The following is a 19,227-nucleotide window of genomic DNA, read 5'->3' as shown; positions in this document are numbered from 1 at the left end:
AATCCCACACTCGCTCACCTGACGAAGGAGAAAGCCTCCGAAAGCTTGTGATTTTCAAATAAAACTGTTGGACTATAACCTGGTGTTGTAAGATTCCTTCCATTTAGACTCTTATTATCCAAGCAGTATGTGGCCCCCTTATTCTTCCTACCAAGATGTAATACCTCACACTTATTTATATTGAAATTCATTTGCCAATTAAAGCCCCATTCTGCAAGTTTATTAATGTCTTCCTGTATTTTGTCACAGTCCTCTGTATTAACTACGCCCCCCAATTTGACGTCGTCCGCAAATTTTGAAATTGTACTTCCAATTCCCGAGTCCAAATCATTTATGTAAATAGTGAACTAAATGGTCCCAGCACAGATCCTTGTGGAACACCACTTCTCACCTTTTGCCAGTCTGTATAACTATCTTTAACCCCTACTCTCTGTTTTCTGTTTTGTAGCCAGCTTGCTGTCCGTTCTGCAATTTGTCACCTAACTCCACATGCTCTAACCTTAGTTACAAGTCTACTATGCGTTACCTTATGGAAGGCCTTTTGAAAATCCAAATATATTACATCTACTACATTACCCTTGTCTTGTTAAGATGTATTCAAGCATTCTCTGAAATCCATTTTTCTTTATTGATTTAGTAAACCACTTGGCATAACTCTTTTGTCATTCCTGAGGGAGATCTCTTTTTCAGTTGCATAAGGCAGATGTGAGCTGTAGCAAATTGCATTGCACAGTGAATGAGTGAATGCACTCGTTCATTCTGTTTTGCACTTTTTAACATTGGCAGCTATTTGTGACCAAATTGTTTCAGTGCAGAAGCAGAAAGTACAGCAGTATTTTGCATGATCAGTATTTATAGATTAAAGTGTGGATGAAGAAGAAGGCATTCGAAACTTGTGAATGCTGTGTCCCTAAAACTGTGTGGAATTTTTTTAAATTTCCAAAAGCTATTTCTCCCCTTCTTTATTTATCCCTTCCCCACTGCTGCCCATATCATTCAGTAGTAAAGAAGGTAGCTAGGAAGCCTATTCATGGTCTTTTGTCAGTGCCATTCCATGGCTAGCTTCTGGGAGGTGAGTGATTCAACTGACAATTTTCAGTCCTTTCCAGCAGGGAAGTAGATTTACAACTGCAATGAGGTCTTGATGTAGTAAGACTCTTCGAGCTGCCAACATCACCAGAATGTTAGATTAAAATCATAAATATTACAAACTGTTTAAACACTAAGGGGTAGAGTTTCCGCTTTGGGCACAATTGGCAAATTGGGTGCAAATTGCACTTGAAATTGCACTGGTTAGGTTACAGTTCAAGTTTCTGCTAAAATGCATTTGCATAATCACAAACGCAAAATCTTCCATGAATTACCGCAATCGGTCAGCGTAATTGAACGTAATCTTTTTTTTATCTTTGTATTAAAAAATATTCATTGATGTATTTAAGCGTGGTAACCTGGTACAGTTTTATTAATACAGCTGAAAATGGGTGTATCACCAAAAATAAGCATTTTTAATAAGTGTCTGGTCCTGATTTTAAATCACTGAAAATGACTTAAAAAAGACTATACTGACCATTTACTAGTTTCATTGGTGTACACTAGTCAGTTTCTTAGTAAATTTACTATTTTTTAATATGTAAAAACTTTTAAAACGTGCCTACTGGTGCCTGTGCGCCTAAGAAAACAAGCTCAATTTGAAGACCCTCCTCAAACGGCCGCAGATGGTCACAATCGGCAGAAACTCGCCATCCTCATTGTTTCGATATGGGGCCTGGCCAGTTTTATTGGTGGGGCTGGCTTTGGGCGCAATGATTTTTGAACCAGCGTTGAAGATCGCGGAAACTCGATTTATGCTTGACGTAATTTACGCTTGAGATTCCGCGATCTTTTGCGCTGGTTTGCGTTGATAAAACCAGTGGAAACAGCGGTTTCTCGTCCAATTTTATCCCTTTTCTTTCCTGGGATAGAATTCCATAGGTAGGCTACTTGATCATGGGGCATCACAGCTGATCTTGACCTCACCCTATGTCCCCGTCTGCCCACTTTCCAGCAGGAATCACTGAATACTGGACAGGAGAAAAATGATTCTGGTCACAATTGAAAAGAACCTTCGCAGGTCTCTGCTCTGCTTGTTTGTGAGAATCCTTCAGTCCATTTCAATAACCGTAACAGTTTACAGTGATAATTCAAAGTAGTTTTATGCACTAAAAAATTGAATTATTCAATAATTTAAGTTGACCAAAGTAATTAACAGCAACGTGGGAATTTAGTGCTAAGAAAAAACTTGAATTATCTGCTATTTTGATTTTAGCAACTCTGAATTAAGAAGAGTAGAATAGTTCTTTTAAAACCCTAGTGGTAAACTGGTAAATTTATATTGTTGGTGTATACTTCATAGTATTTACCGTACTTATTTATTTATTCATTGGATGTGGGCGTCGCTGGCGAGGCCAGCATTTATTGCCCATCCCTAATTGCCCTTGAGAAGGTGGTGGTGAGCCGCCTTCTTGAACAGCTGCAGTCCGTGTGGTGAAGGTTCTCCCACATTGCTGTTAGGTAGGGAGTTCCAGGATTTTGACCCAGCGACGCCGAAGGAATGGCGACATATTTCCAAGTCGGGATGGTGTATGACTTGGAGGGGAACGTGCAGGTGGTGTTGTTCCCATGACCTGCTGCTCTTGTCCTTCTAGGTGGTAGAGGTCGCGGGTTTGGGAGGTGCTGTCGAAGAAGCCTTGGCGAGTTGCTGTAGTGCATCCTGTGGATGGTACACACTGCAGCCACAGTGCGCCGGTGGTGAAGAGAGTGAATGTTTAGGGTGGTGGATGGGGTGCCAATCAAGCGAGCTGCTTTGTCCTGGATAGTGTCGAGCTTCTTGAGTGTTGATGGAGCTGCACTCATCCAGGCAAGTGGAGAGTATTCCATCACACTCCTGACTTGTGCCTTGTTGATGGTGGAAAGGCTTTGGGGAGTCAGGAGGTGAGTCACTCACCGCAGAATACCCAGCCTCTGACCTGCTCTTGTAGCCACAGTATTTATTTGGCTGGTCCAGTTAAGTTCCTGGTCAATGGTGACCCCCAGGATGTTGATGGTGGGGAATTCGGTGATGGTAATGCCATTGAATGTCAAGGGGAGGTGGTTAGACCCTCTCTTGTTGGAGATGGTCATTTCCTGGCACTTGTCTGGCGCGAATGTCACTTGCCACTTATCAGCCCAAGCCTGGATGTTGTCCAGGTCTTGCTGCATGCGGGCTCGGACTGCTTCATTATCTGAGGGGTTGCGAATGGAACTGAACACTGTGCAATCATCAGCGACCATCCCCATTTCTGACCTTATGATGGAGGGAAGGTCATTGATGAAGCAGCTGAAGATGGTTGGGCCTAGGACACTGCCCTGAGGAACTCCTGCAGCAATGTCCTGGGGCTGAGATGATTGGCCTCCAACAACCACTACCATCTTCCTTTGTGCTAGGTATGACTCCAGCCACTGGAGAGTTTTCCCCCTGATTCCCATTGACTTCAATTTTACTCGGGCTCCTTGATGCCACACTCGGCCAAATGCTGCCTTGATGTCAAGGGCAGTCACTCTCACCTCACGTCTGGAATTCAGCTCTTTTGTCCATGTTTGGACCAAGGCTGTAATGAGGTCTGGCGCCGAGTGGTCCTGGCGGAACCCAAACTGAGCATCGGTGAGCAGGTTATTGGTGAGTAAGTGCTGCTTGATAGCACTGTCGATGACACCTTCCATCACTTTGCTGATGATTGAGAGTAGACTGATGGGGCGGTAATTGGCCGGATTGGATTTGTCCTGCTTTTTGTGGACAGGACATGCCTGGGCAATTTTCCACATTGTCGGGCAGATGCCAATGTTGTAGCTGTACTGGAACAGTTTGGCTAGAGGCGCAGCTAGTTCTGGAGCACAAGACTTCAGCTCTGCAGCCGGGATGTTGTCGGGGCCCATAGCCTTTGCTGTATCCAGTGAACTCAGCTGTTTCTTGATATCACGTGGAGAGAATCGAATTGGCTGAAAACTGGCTTCTGTGATGGTGGGAATATCGGGAGGAGGCCGAGATGGATCATCTACTTGGCACTTCTGGCTGAAGATGGTTGCAAACGCTTCAGCCTTGTCTTTTGCACTCACGTGCTGGACTCCGCCATCATTGAGGATGGGGATGTTTACAGAGCCTCCTCCTCCAGTTAGTTGTTTAATTGTCCACCACCATTCACGACTGGATGTGGCAGAACTGCAGAGCTTTGATCTGATCCGTTGGTTGTGGAATCGCTTAGCTTTGTCTATAGCATGTTGCTTCCGCTGTTTAGCATGCAAGGGCAATTAGGGATGGGCAATAAATGCCGGCCTCGCCAGCGATACCCATATCCCATGAACGAATATTAAAAAAAATGCATGTAGTCCTGAGTTGTAGCTTCACCAGGTTGGCACCTCATTTTTATGTACGCCTGGTGCTGCTCCTGGCATGCTCCTCTACACTCCTCATTGAACCAGGGTTGATCCCCTGGCTTGTTGGTAATGGTAGAGTGAGGAATATGCCGGGCCATGAGGTTACAGATTGTGCTGGAATACAATTCTGCTGCTGATGGACCACAGCGTCTTATGGATGCCCAGTTTTGAGCTGCTAGTTCTGTTCTGAATCTATCCCATTTAGCACGGTGGTAGTGCCACACAACACGTTGGATGGCGTCCTCAGTGCAAAGACAGGACTTTTTCTCCACAAGGACTGTGCGGTGGTCACTCCTATCAATACTGTCATGGACAGATGCATTTGCGACAGGTAGATTGGTGAGGACGAGGTCAAGTAAGTTTTTCCCTTGTGTTGGTTCGCTTACCACCTGCTGCAGGCCCAGTCTGGCAGCTCTGTCCTTCAGGGCTTGGTCAGTAATGATGCTACCGAGCCACTCTTAGTGATGGACATTGAAGTCCCCCACCCAGAGTACATTCTGTGCCCTTGCTACCCTCAGTGCTTCCTCCAAGTGATGTTCAACATGGAGGAGGACTGATTCATCAGCTGAGGGAGGGCGGCAGGTGGTAATCAGCAGAAGGTTTCCTTGCCCATGTTTGACCTGATGCCATGAGATTTCATGGGGTCCAGAGTCAATGTTGAGGACTCCCAGGGCCACTCCCTCCTGACTGTATATCACTGTACCGCCACCTCTGGTGGGTCTGTCCTGCCGGTGGGACAGGACATGCCCAAGGATGGTGATGGAAGAGTCTGGGTCGTTGGCTGAAAGGTATGATTATGTCAGGCTGTTGCTCGACTAGTCTGTGGGACAGCTCTCCCAATTTTGGCACAAGATCCCAGATGTTAGTGAGGAGGACTTTGCAGGGTTGACTGGGCTTGGTTTGCCTTTGTCATGTCCAGTGCCCAGTGGTCTGATGCCGGGTGGCCCGTCCGGTTTTATTCTTATTGTGACTTTTTACAACTGAGTGGCTTGCAAGGCCATTTCAGAGGGCAGTTAAGAATCAACCCCACATTGCTGTGGGTCTGGAGTCATATATTGGCCAGACCGGGGAAGGTCGGCAGGTTTCCTTCCCTGAAGGACATTAGTGAACCAGATGGGTTTTTATGACAATCCAGTAGTTTCATGGCCACCATTACTGATACTAATATTTTAATATTTTATTTATTTAATTGAATTTAAATTCTCCAGCTGCCGTGGCGGGATTTGAACTCATGACTCCGGATTATTAGTTCAGGTCTCTGGATTACTAGTCCAGTAACATAACCACTATGTTACCGTACCCTTATAAGAACATGCGTCCTTTCTATATTTGAATTTAATCTTTGTAATAACATTTCTTGTGCCTGCCATGTGACTCAAATCTATCACCCAAGTTGTGGCCATTGAGGCTGTTTGTCAATTTTCTTCTTCCTCAGTACAACAACAACTTGCATTTATATAGCGCCTTTAATGTAGTGAAATGTTCCAAGGTGCTTCATTGGAGCGTAATCAGATAAAAATTGATGCCGAGCCAAAGAAGGACACATTAGGACAGGTGACCAAAAGCTTGGTCAAAGAGGTAGGTTGAAGGAGCGTCTTAAAGGAGGAGAGAGAGGTGGAGATTCAGAGAGGTGTCGGGATGGAATTCCAAAGCTTAGGGCCTAGATGGCTGATGGCACGGCTGCCAATGGTGGGGCAAAAGAAGTGGGGGATGCACAAGAGGCCAGAGCTGAAGGAATGCAGAGTTCTCAAAGAGTTGTAGGACTGGAGGAGGTTGTAGAGAAAGGGAGAGATTTGAACATGATGATGAGAATTTTAAAATCAAGGCATTGGTGGACTGGGAACCAATGTAGGTCAGCAAATACAGGGTGATGGGTGAATGGGACTTGGGTGTGATTGAGGATACGGGCAGCAGAGTTTTGGATTTGCTTAAGTTAATGGAGGGTGTAAGATTGGAGGCCACTAGTCAAGTGTTTAGATCTCTTTGTCTTTCTGCTTTGAAATTGGTTATTTCTGCTATTGTTATTCATCAATTGTGTTATGTAAAACCTTTCTCCATAATTTCAATTTTCTCTCCAATCACAGTCTACCAAACCATTCTACCCAATCACAATTTTTCAAAATACAACCACACTTACCCCACAATATTCTGTTTAAGAATAAAATTTACCGCATGAAACACATAAAAGTAACAAAGAAAATCTTACCCATAAGCTTAATTTCAAATTCCATCCTCTTCATCCCCACACCACCCCCCCCCCCCCAACTAACACTTGTGCCTTGCGGGTTCCCGAATAACCTGGATTTTGGGTACACCTCTCAATACTTCATGACACCTGTCCAGCTAACTGATTCCCGACATTCAGAGGCCCAATGTAAACAAAACAAATTGCTATTGCGCAAGTGTCTCTTTCCAATGTAAGTCTCTAATCCCAGAAGTCATCAGACACCAGAGCTCCAACACATGCATCTTGCTTCATATAACAGCCTCTGTGCTCCTAATATCCCAGCCCACTCCCTTCATTCTCTATGCTGCAAAAGCAGCCCGAGTCATGCTTTCCCACAACTGATGTTAGGCTGCCTGATCTAAAGTTACCTGATTTATATTCCTTTTTGAACGGAGGTGTTACATTGGCAACCCTCTAGTCCTGTGGTGCAATGTCCACATCCAAGAATGTTTGAAAGATTGTGGCCAGGGGCTCTGCTATTTTCTGATTTATCTCAGCATTCTAGGATACATGCTGCCAGGTCTGGGTGTCTTTTCTGCTTTGAATTTCCCCAGCTTTTTCAGCATAACTATCTTATTTATAGTTATCATTTATAATTGCTTCACTTCTTCCTATTTTACCTTTTCACTTCCACTACCACAATTTATGTGAAAAGTAAAGTAATCATTTTGTTTCTCTGCCATTCTTTCATCTTCCGTAAGATTTATTTTTTTTATTTCTAACTGGGCCTACCCTTTCTTTAACTATTCCAGCTTTTTCTGTTCTTATTTCAGGTTTTCGGCTTGTAGTTTTTATTTTATCTTTGTAATTACTAAGTTTCAATCTTAAAGCCTAATTTTGAGATCTCACTTGACGTGATTGTATGATTCATTTGGGATTACTATGTATTTAGCTATGATTTCCAGAAAAGATGTTGTAACACTTTGCTTTCCATTTTATTTGAACTGTTTTGATTTTTTAATTTCCTCTGGCAGGAACGATGAGAAAGAGTACGCTCTTAAACAGATTGAAGGTACTGGTATCTCCATGTCTGCGTGCAGAGAGATTGCGGTAAGTGTACAAGAATGACTTATAGTTTGTATATCTGAGATGTTTTATTATCTAACACTTTTCCTTATAACCTATGATAGAAAGTTTAGTTATGCTATGTGTGTATGATAGTGGGATGTAAAACCTGTGATTGAACTGGGCAATTCCTTCAGTATTGGCCTACATTTATTGTATTGACGTGAACAATAAATAGTTGCAATTGTTTGCAATAGCTGGGATCTATAAAAGGGAAAGCCCAGCATTTTCAGTATATCAAAATAATTAATCTGGCTGATTGCCACAAATCAGCTATTATCTTCCATTGTAGGTGTTTTGAAGTGAAAAATAAAAAGCAAAAACAAAATCTTTATTTTACCCTTCTTTAGTAAGTTGACAATGTGGTTGTCCTGGCCTTTTATTTATTATTGTCCATAATCTTTGTTATACATCTGTGTATAATGTGAATTTTTATAGTAGACACAAAGAAATATATAAAACATAAGAAATAGGAACAGGAGTGGGCCTCGAGACTGCTCCGCCATTCAATAAGATCGTGGCTGATCTTCGACCTCAACTCCACTTTCTTGCTTGATCCCCATACCCATTGATTCCCTTAGAGTCCAAAAATCTATCTATCTCAGCCTTGAACATACTCAACGACTCAGCATCCACAGTCCTCTGGGGTAGAGAATTCCGAAGATTCACAACCCTCTGTGTGAAGAAATTCCTCCTCGTCTCAGTCATAAATGGCCAACCCTTTATCCTGCGACTATGCCCCCTAGTTCTAGACTCTCCAGCCAGGGGAAACAACCTCTCAACATCTACCCTGTCAAGCCCCCTCAGAATCTTGTATGTTTCAATGAGATCACCTCTCATTCTTCTAAACTCCAGAGAGTATAGGCCCATTCTACTCAATCTCTCATCATAGGACAACCCTCTCATCCCAGTGAACCTTTGTTACACTGCCTCTAAGGCAAGTATATCCTTCCTTAGATAAGGAGACCAAAACTTTAGAATTGCTTCAACAAATTTGCATCTTTCTTCCTTCATCATCCATCTTTGCATGTATTTAGTGTTTACCAAAAGGCTCTACTTGAATACATGTGTTTTAACCAGGAATTTTACTCAGGACCCCGCTTGTAAACTTAAATAATGTACAGTCTTTCCAGAACTTGCTAATGTTCTTATGAATTCAGAGTTAAATAAACATGTGAAAGAAATCTAAAATACATTACAAAATGTAAATATTTGTTCTAATCGATTCCCATTTAAGTAAATTCACATTCAATGTTTTTCTTCTCAGTTGTATTTGTATTCAATGCTTTACAGTGCTTGCTGTCTGTAATTGTGGGAGGACAGCTGGTATACACCGTTATTGCTTTCAAAGTTACCACAGGAAAAGTGGAGGGATTTATGCTTTACCTTATTTTTGAAGTTTTATACAATAAAATGCAAAAGACCTTAACTCAAATGATGGCTTTCCGGAGAGTTTCGCAATCTGTAACTAACAGATTTGTCCAAGTCTTCCATGCTCTGTGAATGGCTTGTTTTGTCAATCGCGAAAAAAAACAATGGGCTCAATTTTAAAACCAAGCCGGGAAGGGGGCGGGAGGGGTCAAATTGAGGGGGAAAACCCATTAATACTGGTTTCCCGGACGTCCTTACGATTTTGACGTAAGGATGTCTTTTATTTTTTTTGTCGGTTTCCCGTCCGACTGAGTGATAGGCTGGTCTCAGTCGGATGGGAGACCAGCCAGGGAGTGGATGTGTTTAGGTAAGTTTGCAGCTAAGTCTTTGTTAGTATGGATGGTGGTGGGCATAGATTGGCACGGGGGTCGTGAGTCATGGGGGATGGGATTGGGGGATGGGATTGGGGCCAGTCATGGGGGGGTTGTCGGGATCAGGTGTCATCACGGGGTCTGCGATCGTTGAGGGGGAGGGTCGGAGAATCGGAGTGGGGGTAGGATCGGGGGTTGGAGGATTGAAGTGGAGGGGAGGGTCGGGGTTGGACGATCGGGGTTGGACGATCGGAGTGGGGGGGAGGATCGGGGTCGGAGGATCAGAGTTGGGGTAAGGATCGGGGTCGGGGGTCCGCGATCAGGGGTGGGGATCCGCAATCGTTGGGGGTGTCGGTGCAGGTAGGCTTGTTGGGCCTGGGGGAAGTACTCCTGCTCATCCAGGCCCACAGGTACCTACCTGTTAGTCTCGGGTCTTCTTGCTTCCTTTCACGAGGCGAAAAACAGAAGGCCTGGGAATCCCGGCCCCCCGGGGTTGAAATCGGAAAGTCCAGAAAAATGGAGGCCCAACGCCTCCTTGAAAAGATTTAAGGCCCGACCCACCTCCTGGGAGTGGGTTGGTCGCCTGCCCCTCTTCCCATTCCGATGAAAATCGGAAATGGGCAGGTTGGGGGTGGGTCTGAAATGGTGGCAATTTTCAATGCCCCCTGCCCCCAACCCACCCGATTTTTGCTTTGAAAATTGAGCCCAATGTACTTTAGGCATATATGCATGCTGGGAGTTGTAGCCTGCAACCCAGTGAGTCTGTTCAGTTGGAAGTGCGGGCTCTGGGAAACTCCCATGATCTCTAAGCTGAAACTCCACATAGGCAGTGGAAAGCAGAAGCTTTTCAAATTCGGAAAAAGCTATTAGTATAGGTAAGTTTAATAATTTTCTTGTAAATTTTGTACTTTTGAAATCTTTGCTACAAACCTTATTTCCAGTAGCAAGACCCAATGTTAATGGAGAAAGGATTTTCAAAAACTATTTTGAGTGATTTGATGGTTTTGCCTTTTTATTATTGGTAACTTGCTGACTGCCCATTTTTAATTTGTAGTTTTTTTTTAATATTATGATTATAGATTTTCATTTCTGCTCGCTACTTGCTGATTGGTAAGTTCCATACATGTTCTACTGTGATTTGTTACAGTTTTTTGAATGTGAAATTTGCTCATGGTAAGTTGGATGATGCATTGTTTTATAAGGACAGCAGTGTTACACAATTTAAATGGGAATATATAATTCTGCAGGGATGGAAACATATATCTCTGAGGCCAGAATATTTAATTGTTGTGAAATAAACACAGGCTCAATTCAGGGCTTGATTGTTGTTTGGGATGGGAATTTTGAGATTGAGGTGTCAGTTGGCTTAGTTGCTAGCAGTCGTACCTCCTAGTCAGAAGATTGTGGTGCAAGCCCTTTGCCAGGATTTGAGCACATAATCTAGATTGGCACTTCAGTGTTGTATTTAGAGAGTATTGCATTGTTGGAGGTACTGTCTTTCGATTGAGATGTTAAAACAAGGCCCTGTCAGCCTCTCCAGGTAAATGTAAAAGGCCCCATTGCAGTACTCAAAGAAGAACAGGAGGCTCCCACTGTGTCATGGCTGACATCCTTTCCTCACCCAATGACGCCAAAACAGATTATTTGGTTATTAATTTACTGTTTGTGGGACCTTGCTGAGTGCAAATTGACTGTCAAGTTTGCCTATATAACAAAAACAATCATATTTTAAAAGTAATTCTTTGGCTGTGAACAACTTTGGGATATCCTGAGGACATGAAAGGTCCTATATAAATGCAGGGTTGTTCTTTCTTTGAAACAAGCTTTGGAATGTGCTTGTCAGTTTTTGCCTGCAGCTCAGAAGCATTTCAATTTTATTTGCCCATGAAGCTGTAGGTCAGAACCGAGGATGAAATGTCTGATTTTGTTTGCCTTTTTTAAAAGGATGATTGCTAAGATTAGTTTTGAAATGATAGGGCACAGACATTGTGACTCCTCTGTTAATAACTCCTCTGTTTCTTTCTATAAATCCCAGGAGGAATATAAATGTACTGGGGAAAAGGACGAGAGATGTGGTTTGGTAGTACGACAATAAGATGGTGGGATGTGAGAGGAGCAGAGGAATTTTAGAATGTGAGAGGGAAGTTCTCTGGTCTTGGTGTAGTGAAAGGGAGTTCTGGCATCTGGGAGCAGTGGGAATGGTGTTAAGAGAGTGCAAAGTGGTGGGAAGGTGGTCTTACTGTGTGTGAGCAGTGAGACTGTAATTATGGGGTGTGGGAGCATTGGGGAGGGGGGCTACTGGGTGTAGGAAGACTGGGACTGGGACTGAGTTCCTGAGGTGTGGGATCATTGGAAGGAGGATTGTGGGGTGCTGCTAGGAAATGTGTTATAGCTACGTTCATGGCCATGATATGATCCAGGAAGTTCTTTAAAGTACTATTACTATCTTAATACAAGCTCAGTAAATGCTTTAAACAATTTGAAGCTAGTTCCCAGGTTTTCACAGAAGTGAATTGGTGCTAGCGATTAGGGGAAGGTCATGGGTGCTTGAGATGGGAATGATGAGGGGGAAGGTACAGGGGCCTTAGGGTGGAGAGGTGAATGAGAATAAAGGCTAGAAGCCTTCATTAATCCCCACACTCACCCCAAAGTTGTACAAATAGATCCAGCAGCTTGGACCTCTGTTATTTAAAATGCATATTGTGGTTATACTGTCATTGCCAACTGCCAGTTGCTTGGAACTGCACAAGAATGATACTTAAATTTCCCCCCCTTTTTAAAGCATGGAGCCTCTGCTTGGCACTTCCATTGATACAGTCATTCATAACGGGACAGGGTGGGGGGGCTTACAATATTGAGAACCACATGTGTAAACCCATCCTCCACAGATGCTGCCTGACCTGCTGAGTGTTCCCAGCATTTTCTGCATTTATTTGTGTAATCTCATATCCTGCCACACTGAGCTGATTCTTCAATTCTTGCCTCGCTATACCAACTGTCATGCTATTTTGACTGCTTTTTCAGTGGATTCTAACACCTCCTTTAGCACTAATGTTTTGAGAAGGAGAGGTTCTTTGAGTATTTCTCATATTTAGAATAGGCCAATATGTTCAATAAAGTATCATTCTTTGTTTATCTCTTCAAATATGCACAATTGCTTTGTATTGATTGCGTACTTTGGAAATGCCACAAGTTAGATTCTCCTCCCAAACGTATCTGTAATTGATGCCATTTTGTAGTTGCAGTGGTGCCAGTCAGTCACCTTGTGGTCTTGGAACTTGGAGAAGGGTACACAGCAAAATTTTTTGGCAAGATTAATGGTGTGATTGTGAAGTAATTTACTACAGGGTAACAGAAACTTGGACATGATTTAATGTAGCTATTGTCCTATTGTAGTTGTAATCTTTAATGGTTCTGGTTAAAAATGTGGCATTTGTGTCAGTTTTATGTTTATATGTTGGTACAATTGAAGTTATTTTCCCCCTAATTTTTGTTCCTCCTCTCCTGAAAGCTATCAATGTGGTTCAGCATGGTTTCACAAGAGATGGCAGCTGCTCAGTGCCTCACTCAAGTGGCTATTCTTTATGTGTGAACTTAGGCGGCGATTATTGGTGGTAAATTTGATCACATGAGCACCATAGCTGAGCAATATCCTGTCATCATCCATTGTGCATGCATGTTTATTTACAGAAACAGCCATTGGATAGTAATCGGGAGTGGGAACCACCAATAGTTAGTTACTTCTTACCCCAAGATAAGATCCTGGGCCTTTTGTAGTGCCACACTGCCACGCCACATCAGCAGAGACCTTGGCCTCGATATTAATGGGGAGACGGGCAGGGTGCAGGGGAGCCCGGTAGCAGGCAATGAACCCAGCAAGGCCGGGGACATGGAGGCCCTGCTGATCTTAATGGCAGGGCCTCATTTAAATAAAACAATGCAGAGTCCTGCCCGACACCGGGCCAGAATGACTGGCCGTTGGGCAGAAGTGAGCATCTGGCGGCATGCGACCAGTCGCTGGCAGTCAGTGGGGAGGGGGGTGGCAAGCCTGTGGAAGAATTGGGAGGGGGTGAAGGCTGTTGAGCGATTGGGAAGGGTGGGGGGAAGAATCTGGCCACGATAAGGAGCGGGGAGCTCCTCAAGGGAGGTTCAAACTTGAAAAGCTGTAATGCAAACATAAAATTGACTTCACTATCTGATTTTGAGTATCTAAATAGGGGAAGTGGGCATGTTTCAGGTCTTTAAAAGGTTGAGAGATATAGATTATATAGATGTAATCAGGCTGTTTGTCTTAGATACTGGGCATTGAATTAGAAAGCATGCTTCAACTGAAACTAGAAATTAAAAGATTTTTTTTGCCAGAATAGTGTTGTCTGTGGAAAGTAGCTAGCCAGGGTCGAATAATGGAGATGTGTTTCTGCAGTTTTTCCGATTACTTTTAGAGATCAGAGTGCATTAATGGAGAACTTTCCTTCAAGTGATTGAAAAGGCGGGATCGAGTTCATTATATATCATCTGTGAAAGAAATGAACTTTTTGGGTTGAATGACCTTTCCTTGTTCCATGTTTTCTTATATTCATACATTCTTACTAGTAGAGAGTTTAATGAGTGGTGTAGATATCCAATCAAGTAGGAGATGAATTTCTGCTCCCATCCATGGCTGCAAATTATGATTGGTGTGGTTGTGAGGATGATGGCTATCAGAATTAAAGGAATCTTCCTTGAAATTAGTCCTGATGTGTGCCATGGGTAAGTAGAATGACAGCCTTATAGTTATTCTCAGAATGGTGAAATATTAGAATGGCTTTAGACTGCTTGCGTTGGTTGTATGCGTTAGGTAGGGGAATCTCTAGGCAAGTAACGGCATTAGTTTCTTTTGGATCATGTGAGAAAATTCTATATACTGAACATATCCTACCACTCAGCTTTTCAGCTGCTTCGCCTTGGATTATTTTACTGTGACATTGCTGATTTATACTTTAATAACCCAAGGAGCTGATTAGGTTATTTATCAATAACTGGAAATATGTGAAGTTGGATCGTATTTGTTGACTTGTGGTAACTAATGGATAGAGTAATTCATAGCCTTGGTTGGAGTCCCGTCATGCTATTGATATGTCAAAGCAGCTACTGAGCTGTGAAAGACCATAGATGACCTTGATGTTGGTGACAAAGAAATCCATGAGCTCTTCATCTAATGTTAGAGGTGAGGATGGAGGGGAACAAGGGCATCGAAGATAGAGTGAGGGAGTGGTTAAGCAAGTTGATAACTGCAGAGGTGTCATGAAGAGTAAAGGGTCAAAGGCCAGAGAATTGGGAATTTGAGAATGTGGCTGTATGCAATGTCTTTCCTTGGATGGATGGTGAAAGTACTTGGTTTGATGGAGGGTAGGGAGTGTGTAGTGAGTGAGATGAGGAAGTGGTTGGAGATGGCCTTGTCAGTGATGAAAACCACAGGTGCAAAGAGGGCAAGTGACATGGTGAGGTCGAGTGGGTAGCTGAGGATATGGGTTGAGGATATCATATGAGCGGCTGTAAGCTAGCTGATGATTTTCATAGTTGTCTGCATGCACTAACCATGACGTGTAAAAATGTTTAATTGACAATTTTAACATGAAAATTTATCCCAAAAAACTTGATGCCTAGTCTAAACTGTAATCTTCCTCACTTCTGCATTGAAAAATTAAAACTTGTTTTATTGGAGTGCAGATTGCAGTCCCAAGGATTCAAATAACAAAGTGTTCCTTGTAGAGTGCCCTGTGAATTTCAACGGCCAAGTTTCAATTCAAAAGTCATGTGACATTGAGCCTCAATAAATGAAAGTTTTATTGTTTATAAAAAAAATCAAAACAAATAGGGTTTGTTAAACAAAATAAAAATGTTTGTATTTCATATTTATCTGCCACGTGAAGCACCAGCATGGACTGGGTGTGGGGATTGGGAAATCAGGTGAGCAGGCCTTAGGCCTGTTTCTTGCTCAAGTCTAACTTACTGAGCTTTTCACCAGGAATGTGCTGACAGTTTGTACTCCCAGATAAAATGTGCAATGTCAGGAAGGCATGTTCTACCTTGTAAGAGTTTGTATTCTTAAAGATGTGTTGTAGTGTTTCCTATTGTAGGTGAACTTTTTTGTTTTTGAGGTTTTTGGATTACTTTTGCAGAAGCTTTTTCCTGTGGCAGTTTTTGTTTTTTGCATTTTAGTTTTCATTTTTGATTGTTTTTGACTCTTTTTCCCATTACAGTATTTTTAGGAGCTCCAATTTTAGTTGCATCAACCAAAAATCTGACCGGGAATTCCTCTTGCATTCAGAAGGTTTGGAGGGTGAAGAAGAGTTGCTGAGGAGGCAGGCATGCTTACACAAGAGGTGTATTGCCTTACCCCAGAAACCAGGTCTATTGACCAAGGCAAGATTACCTGGGCATGTCAAGATGTCAGCCTTCTCTGCCTACGTTTCACAAGGAAGGCACACTGAGTATACCGTCTCCTCAAGTCTAAACTTCAGACATCTACCACAGGGGTGGCTCTGTTGGTGCCTGTAAAATTGATGACAGTTTATAACCTATGCCAGTGGATCATTCCAAGTAACCTTGGGTAATATTTGCCAAATGAGTCAGTCAGCATGCACTGATACATTGTGCAGGCAACAGACACATTGTTTGCCAAGAGGGCACGCCTTAGGAATACCATGGCACCTAATAATAGTGCAGTGTCCTTATGCTGCTGCAAAACCTGGCCATCTGGGGTCCTACACCAGCCCCATGGTGTTCATATATAGAAAGAAGCACCATTCAATCATTGACTAGGTTATCTGTAGCTAAATGCACCAAATAAAATAAGTAAATACCTGATACTCTGGCTTTATTTTACGCCAATCCACGGTGCTGCCATTATTTGCAGGAGAAGGGAGACTGGATGAATGTCTTCTCAATGATATCCCTTTATAGCCCAGGCTAATGATCCTCTTAAGACGGTCACTAACAAGAGGAGAATGCAAATATAATGAGGCACATGGCTTCACATGATCCTTGTGGAACATGCTACACAGAGCTTCAGCTGCTTGGACAGATTGGAGTGTTATGTTATGTATTCAGGATGTGAAAAGGCCATACATGCTTGCGCCACTTCTTACTGAATTGAACTCCGCATTCCACCATTCCTTCCCCCCCCAACCCACTTTCAGAGAAATGCAAAAAAACAGAACCGTAAACCATTTAGGAATCCTCTTATATATTCCTCTCAAGTCCATCAAAGGCAATCAAGCAAGCTCCAGGAGGCCCAAACCCATTGGTTATTGCCCAAAACCTTACCTTCCTTCAGGCATAATCCCGTAGTTTTCCAAAAATACATCTAGTACCTTCTTGAAGGACTGCAAGGAATTAGTCGTTAGTACTTTATGGGCACAACTTTAAAGATTTAAATACAACAATATCTGAATATGGCAGTCACAAAAATTGCACTGCAGCAATTTGGGCATGAATGTATGTAAGTGAAAGAATTGAAAAGTTGTACTGTTGAGGGGGAACTTTTTGAGGAATATTTTTAACAATTTGTTTCCCTGTAGTAATCACAACTTTTCAAATGTGAGTGTCACTGTCTAGCAATCTCATTGGCTAACAGTAATCAAACGACCATTCTGTGTTTGTCACTTTTGAACAATGGCAATTTTGAGCACTATGATTGATCCATAGGAATATTGTGACTGAAATCTGCCATTGATGAGAGTCAATCCCAGTTCATTGGTTTTTGGTAACCATATAATAAAGACCAGAATGACAAAATAACATTTTGGAACAGTTTCAAAGGATTTTTCTAGACTATAAAATGTATTATGACTGTCATAAATATAGAATATAAATTGGAAGTGGAGGAGTGAACACTTCTAAGCAATAGAAATAGCAGCATATATAATATATAAATAAAGTAAATATACTTTTAAAAAGTTTTGTGTGTGAGTATCTAGGTTAACAAACATCTTTTAATCTTGAACTGTTTAAATACTTGGCTGTAGCTTATGCTTTAATTGGTGCCTTGTGTTTTCTTCCAACACCGAACATACTAGAACATTCAGTATTGCCACATTACAAATGCTGGGAAACAATGCAGTACAATGTTCTTCCTAACAAAAGCAGAGCTAATTTTTGTAAGCGTTGATTTTATGAACCCAAATTAAAATGGAATTAAAGCAGATATATGGTCTGCATTATGCTAGAAACTAGAATTATTTATTGCCCTGTAAAGTACATATTACAGATGTTGGGCAGCTTGATAATCACAATCTGAGTAATAGGAAGGAGGAAACTTGGAGCTGTCATAGTCATATGTACACTGTCCAAAAGGTATCTTGGCTGTTAACACACTTGGCTGATAACAGGGATGAGAGACTTCAGTTATGTGGAGAGACTAGGATTTTCCTTACAGCAAAGAAAGTTAAGGGGATATTTAATAGAGGTGTTCAAAATTATGAAGGGTTTTGACAGAGTAAATAAGGAGAAACTGTTTCCACTGGTAGGAGGGTTGTTAACCAGAGGACACAAATTTAAGATAATTGACAAAAGAACCAGAGGGGAGGTGAGGAGACATTTTTTATGCAGTGAATTCGCAGGGCTATGACAAAAGAGCAGAGGTGTGGGACTAATTGTATAGCTCTTGCAAAGAGTTGGCACAGGCAAGATGGGTCGAACGGCCCCCTTCTGTGCTGTATGATTCAATGATTTAAAGCTGCAGTGCCCTCTAATAGGAAAAGGCTAAAGATACTTTCCTAGCAGAAAGGACGAAAAGAATGATTCCACATTCAATTTGTTCTCTAGAGTGAACCCAAATTGATAACACAAGGTTTGTCTGCTGTTTTATGGTGCTGATCTCAAGTCTCCATGCCTGATTTTTGCCAACCACCATCAGACCAGGAACATTTTCTTTGGTCAGCTGGGTGTCTGACATCCATGGAAATCCAACAATCTACAAAATAAGGCACTGCAAAATTTATGTAAAAAGTTCCTGGTCACTTGATGTGGAATCCACACTCTTCTTGTGCACTTAATCTAATTCTAGAAACTAGGAACAGAGGGAAAGAGCCAAGGCTTAGTGCACTGGAATTTAATTGGCTAAAATCATGCAGCTTACTAGTACACAGCACTGGTAAGGTTCCTGTTGCTTGTCCAGCAAGGTCTAGCAATATCCATTATGGCAGTGCCTTACAGAATAGTTTGGAGCTGAGTGGGAAGAATCTCATCCTTCATTGAAAGTCCACCCCTCTAAGACCCATCAATGAAGCAGTTGGTTGGTTAATCATTAACGGCATCCTGGAGTACTACGTACTTGCCTTGGTGTGCAATTATCAAGTCTGTCACAGAAGATCATTGTCTTCTGCCCCAACCAGCAACTCTGTTCCCTAGCCACTAATTCCATCCCTCTCCCTGGCCACTGTCTGAGAACCAGACCGTTCGCAACCTCGGTGTCCTATTTGACCCTGAGCTGAGCTTCCAATCCAATATCCTCTCCATCACCAAGACTGCCTACTTCCATCTCCGTAGTATCACACTCCGCCCCTGCTTCAGCGCATCTTCTGATGAAACCTTCATCCATGCTTTTGTTACCGCTAGACTTGACTATTCCAATGCTCTCCTGCCCGGCCTCCCATCCTCCCTAAACTTCAGCACATTCAAAATTCTACTGCCTGTTTCCTAATTCACACCAATCTTTTTCACCATCACCCCTGTGCTCGCTAACCTACATTGGCTCCCTGT

General features: G+C 42.5%; 1 protein-coding gene across 2 annotated transcripts in view; it reads left to right on the top strand.

The window, feature by feature from the left end:
* Positions 1-19,227, top strand: part of cdk19 (cyclin dependent kinase 19) — a 272,731-nt gene that overhangs the window by 21,533 nt on the left and 231,971 nt on the right. For both annotated transcript variants that reach the window (XM_067985049.1, XM_067985048.1), the window contains exon 2: positions 7,651-7,726. In XM_067985049.1, coding sequence (XP_067841150.1) covers positions 7,651-7,726 — 76 coding nt within the window. The remainder of the gene's footprint in view (positions 1-7,650; positions 7,727-19,227) is intronic.

This window comes from Heptranchias perlo, chromosome 5 (assembly GCF_035084215.1).
Source record: "Heptranchias perlo isolate sHepPer1 chromosome 5, sHepPer1.hap1, whole genome shotgun sequence".
Taxonomy (NCBI): domain Eukaryota; kingdom Metazoa; phylum Chordata; class Chondrichthyes; order Hexanchiformes; family Hexanchidae; genus Heptranchias; species Heptranchias perlo.
The sequence above is the reverse complement of the archived record's forward strand: the minus strand, read 5'-3'. Positions and strand labels throughout refer to the sequence as shown.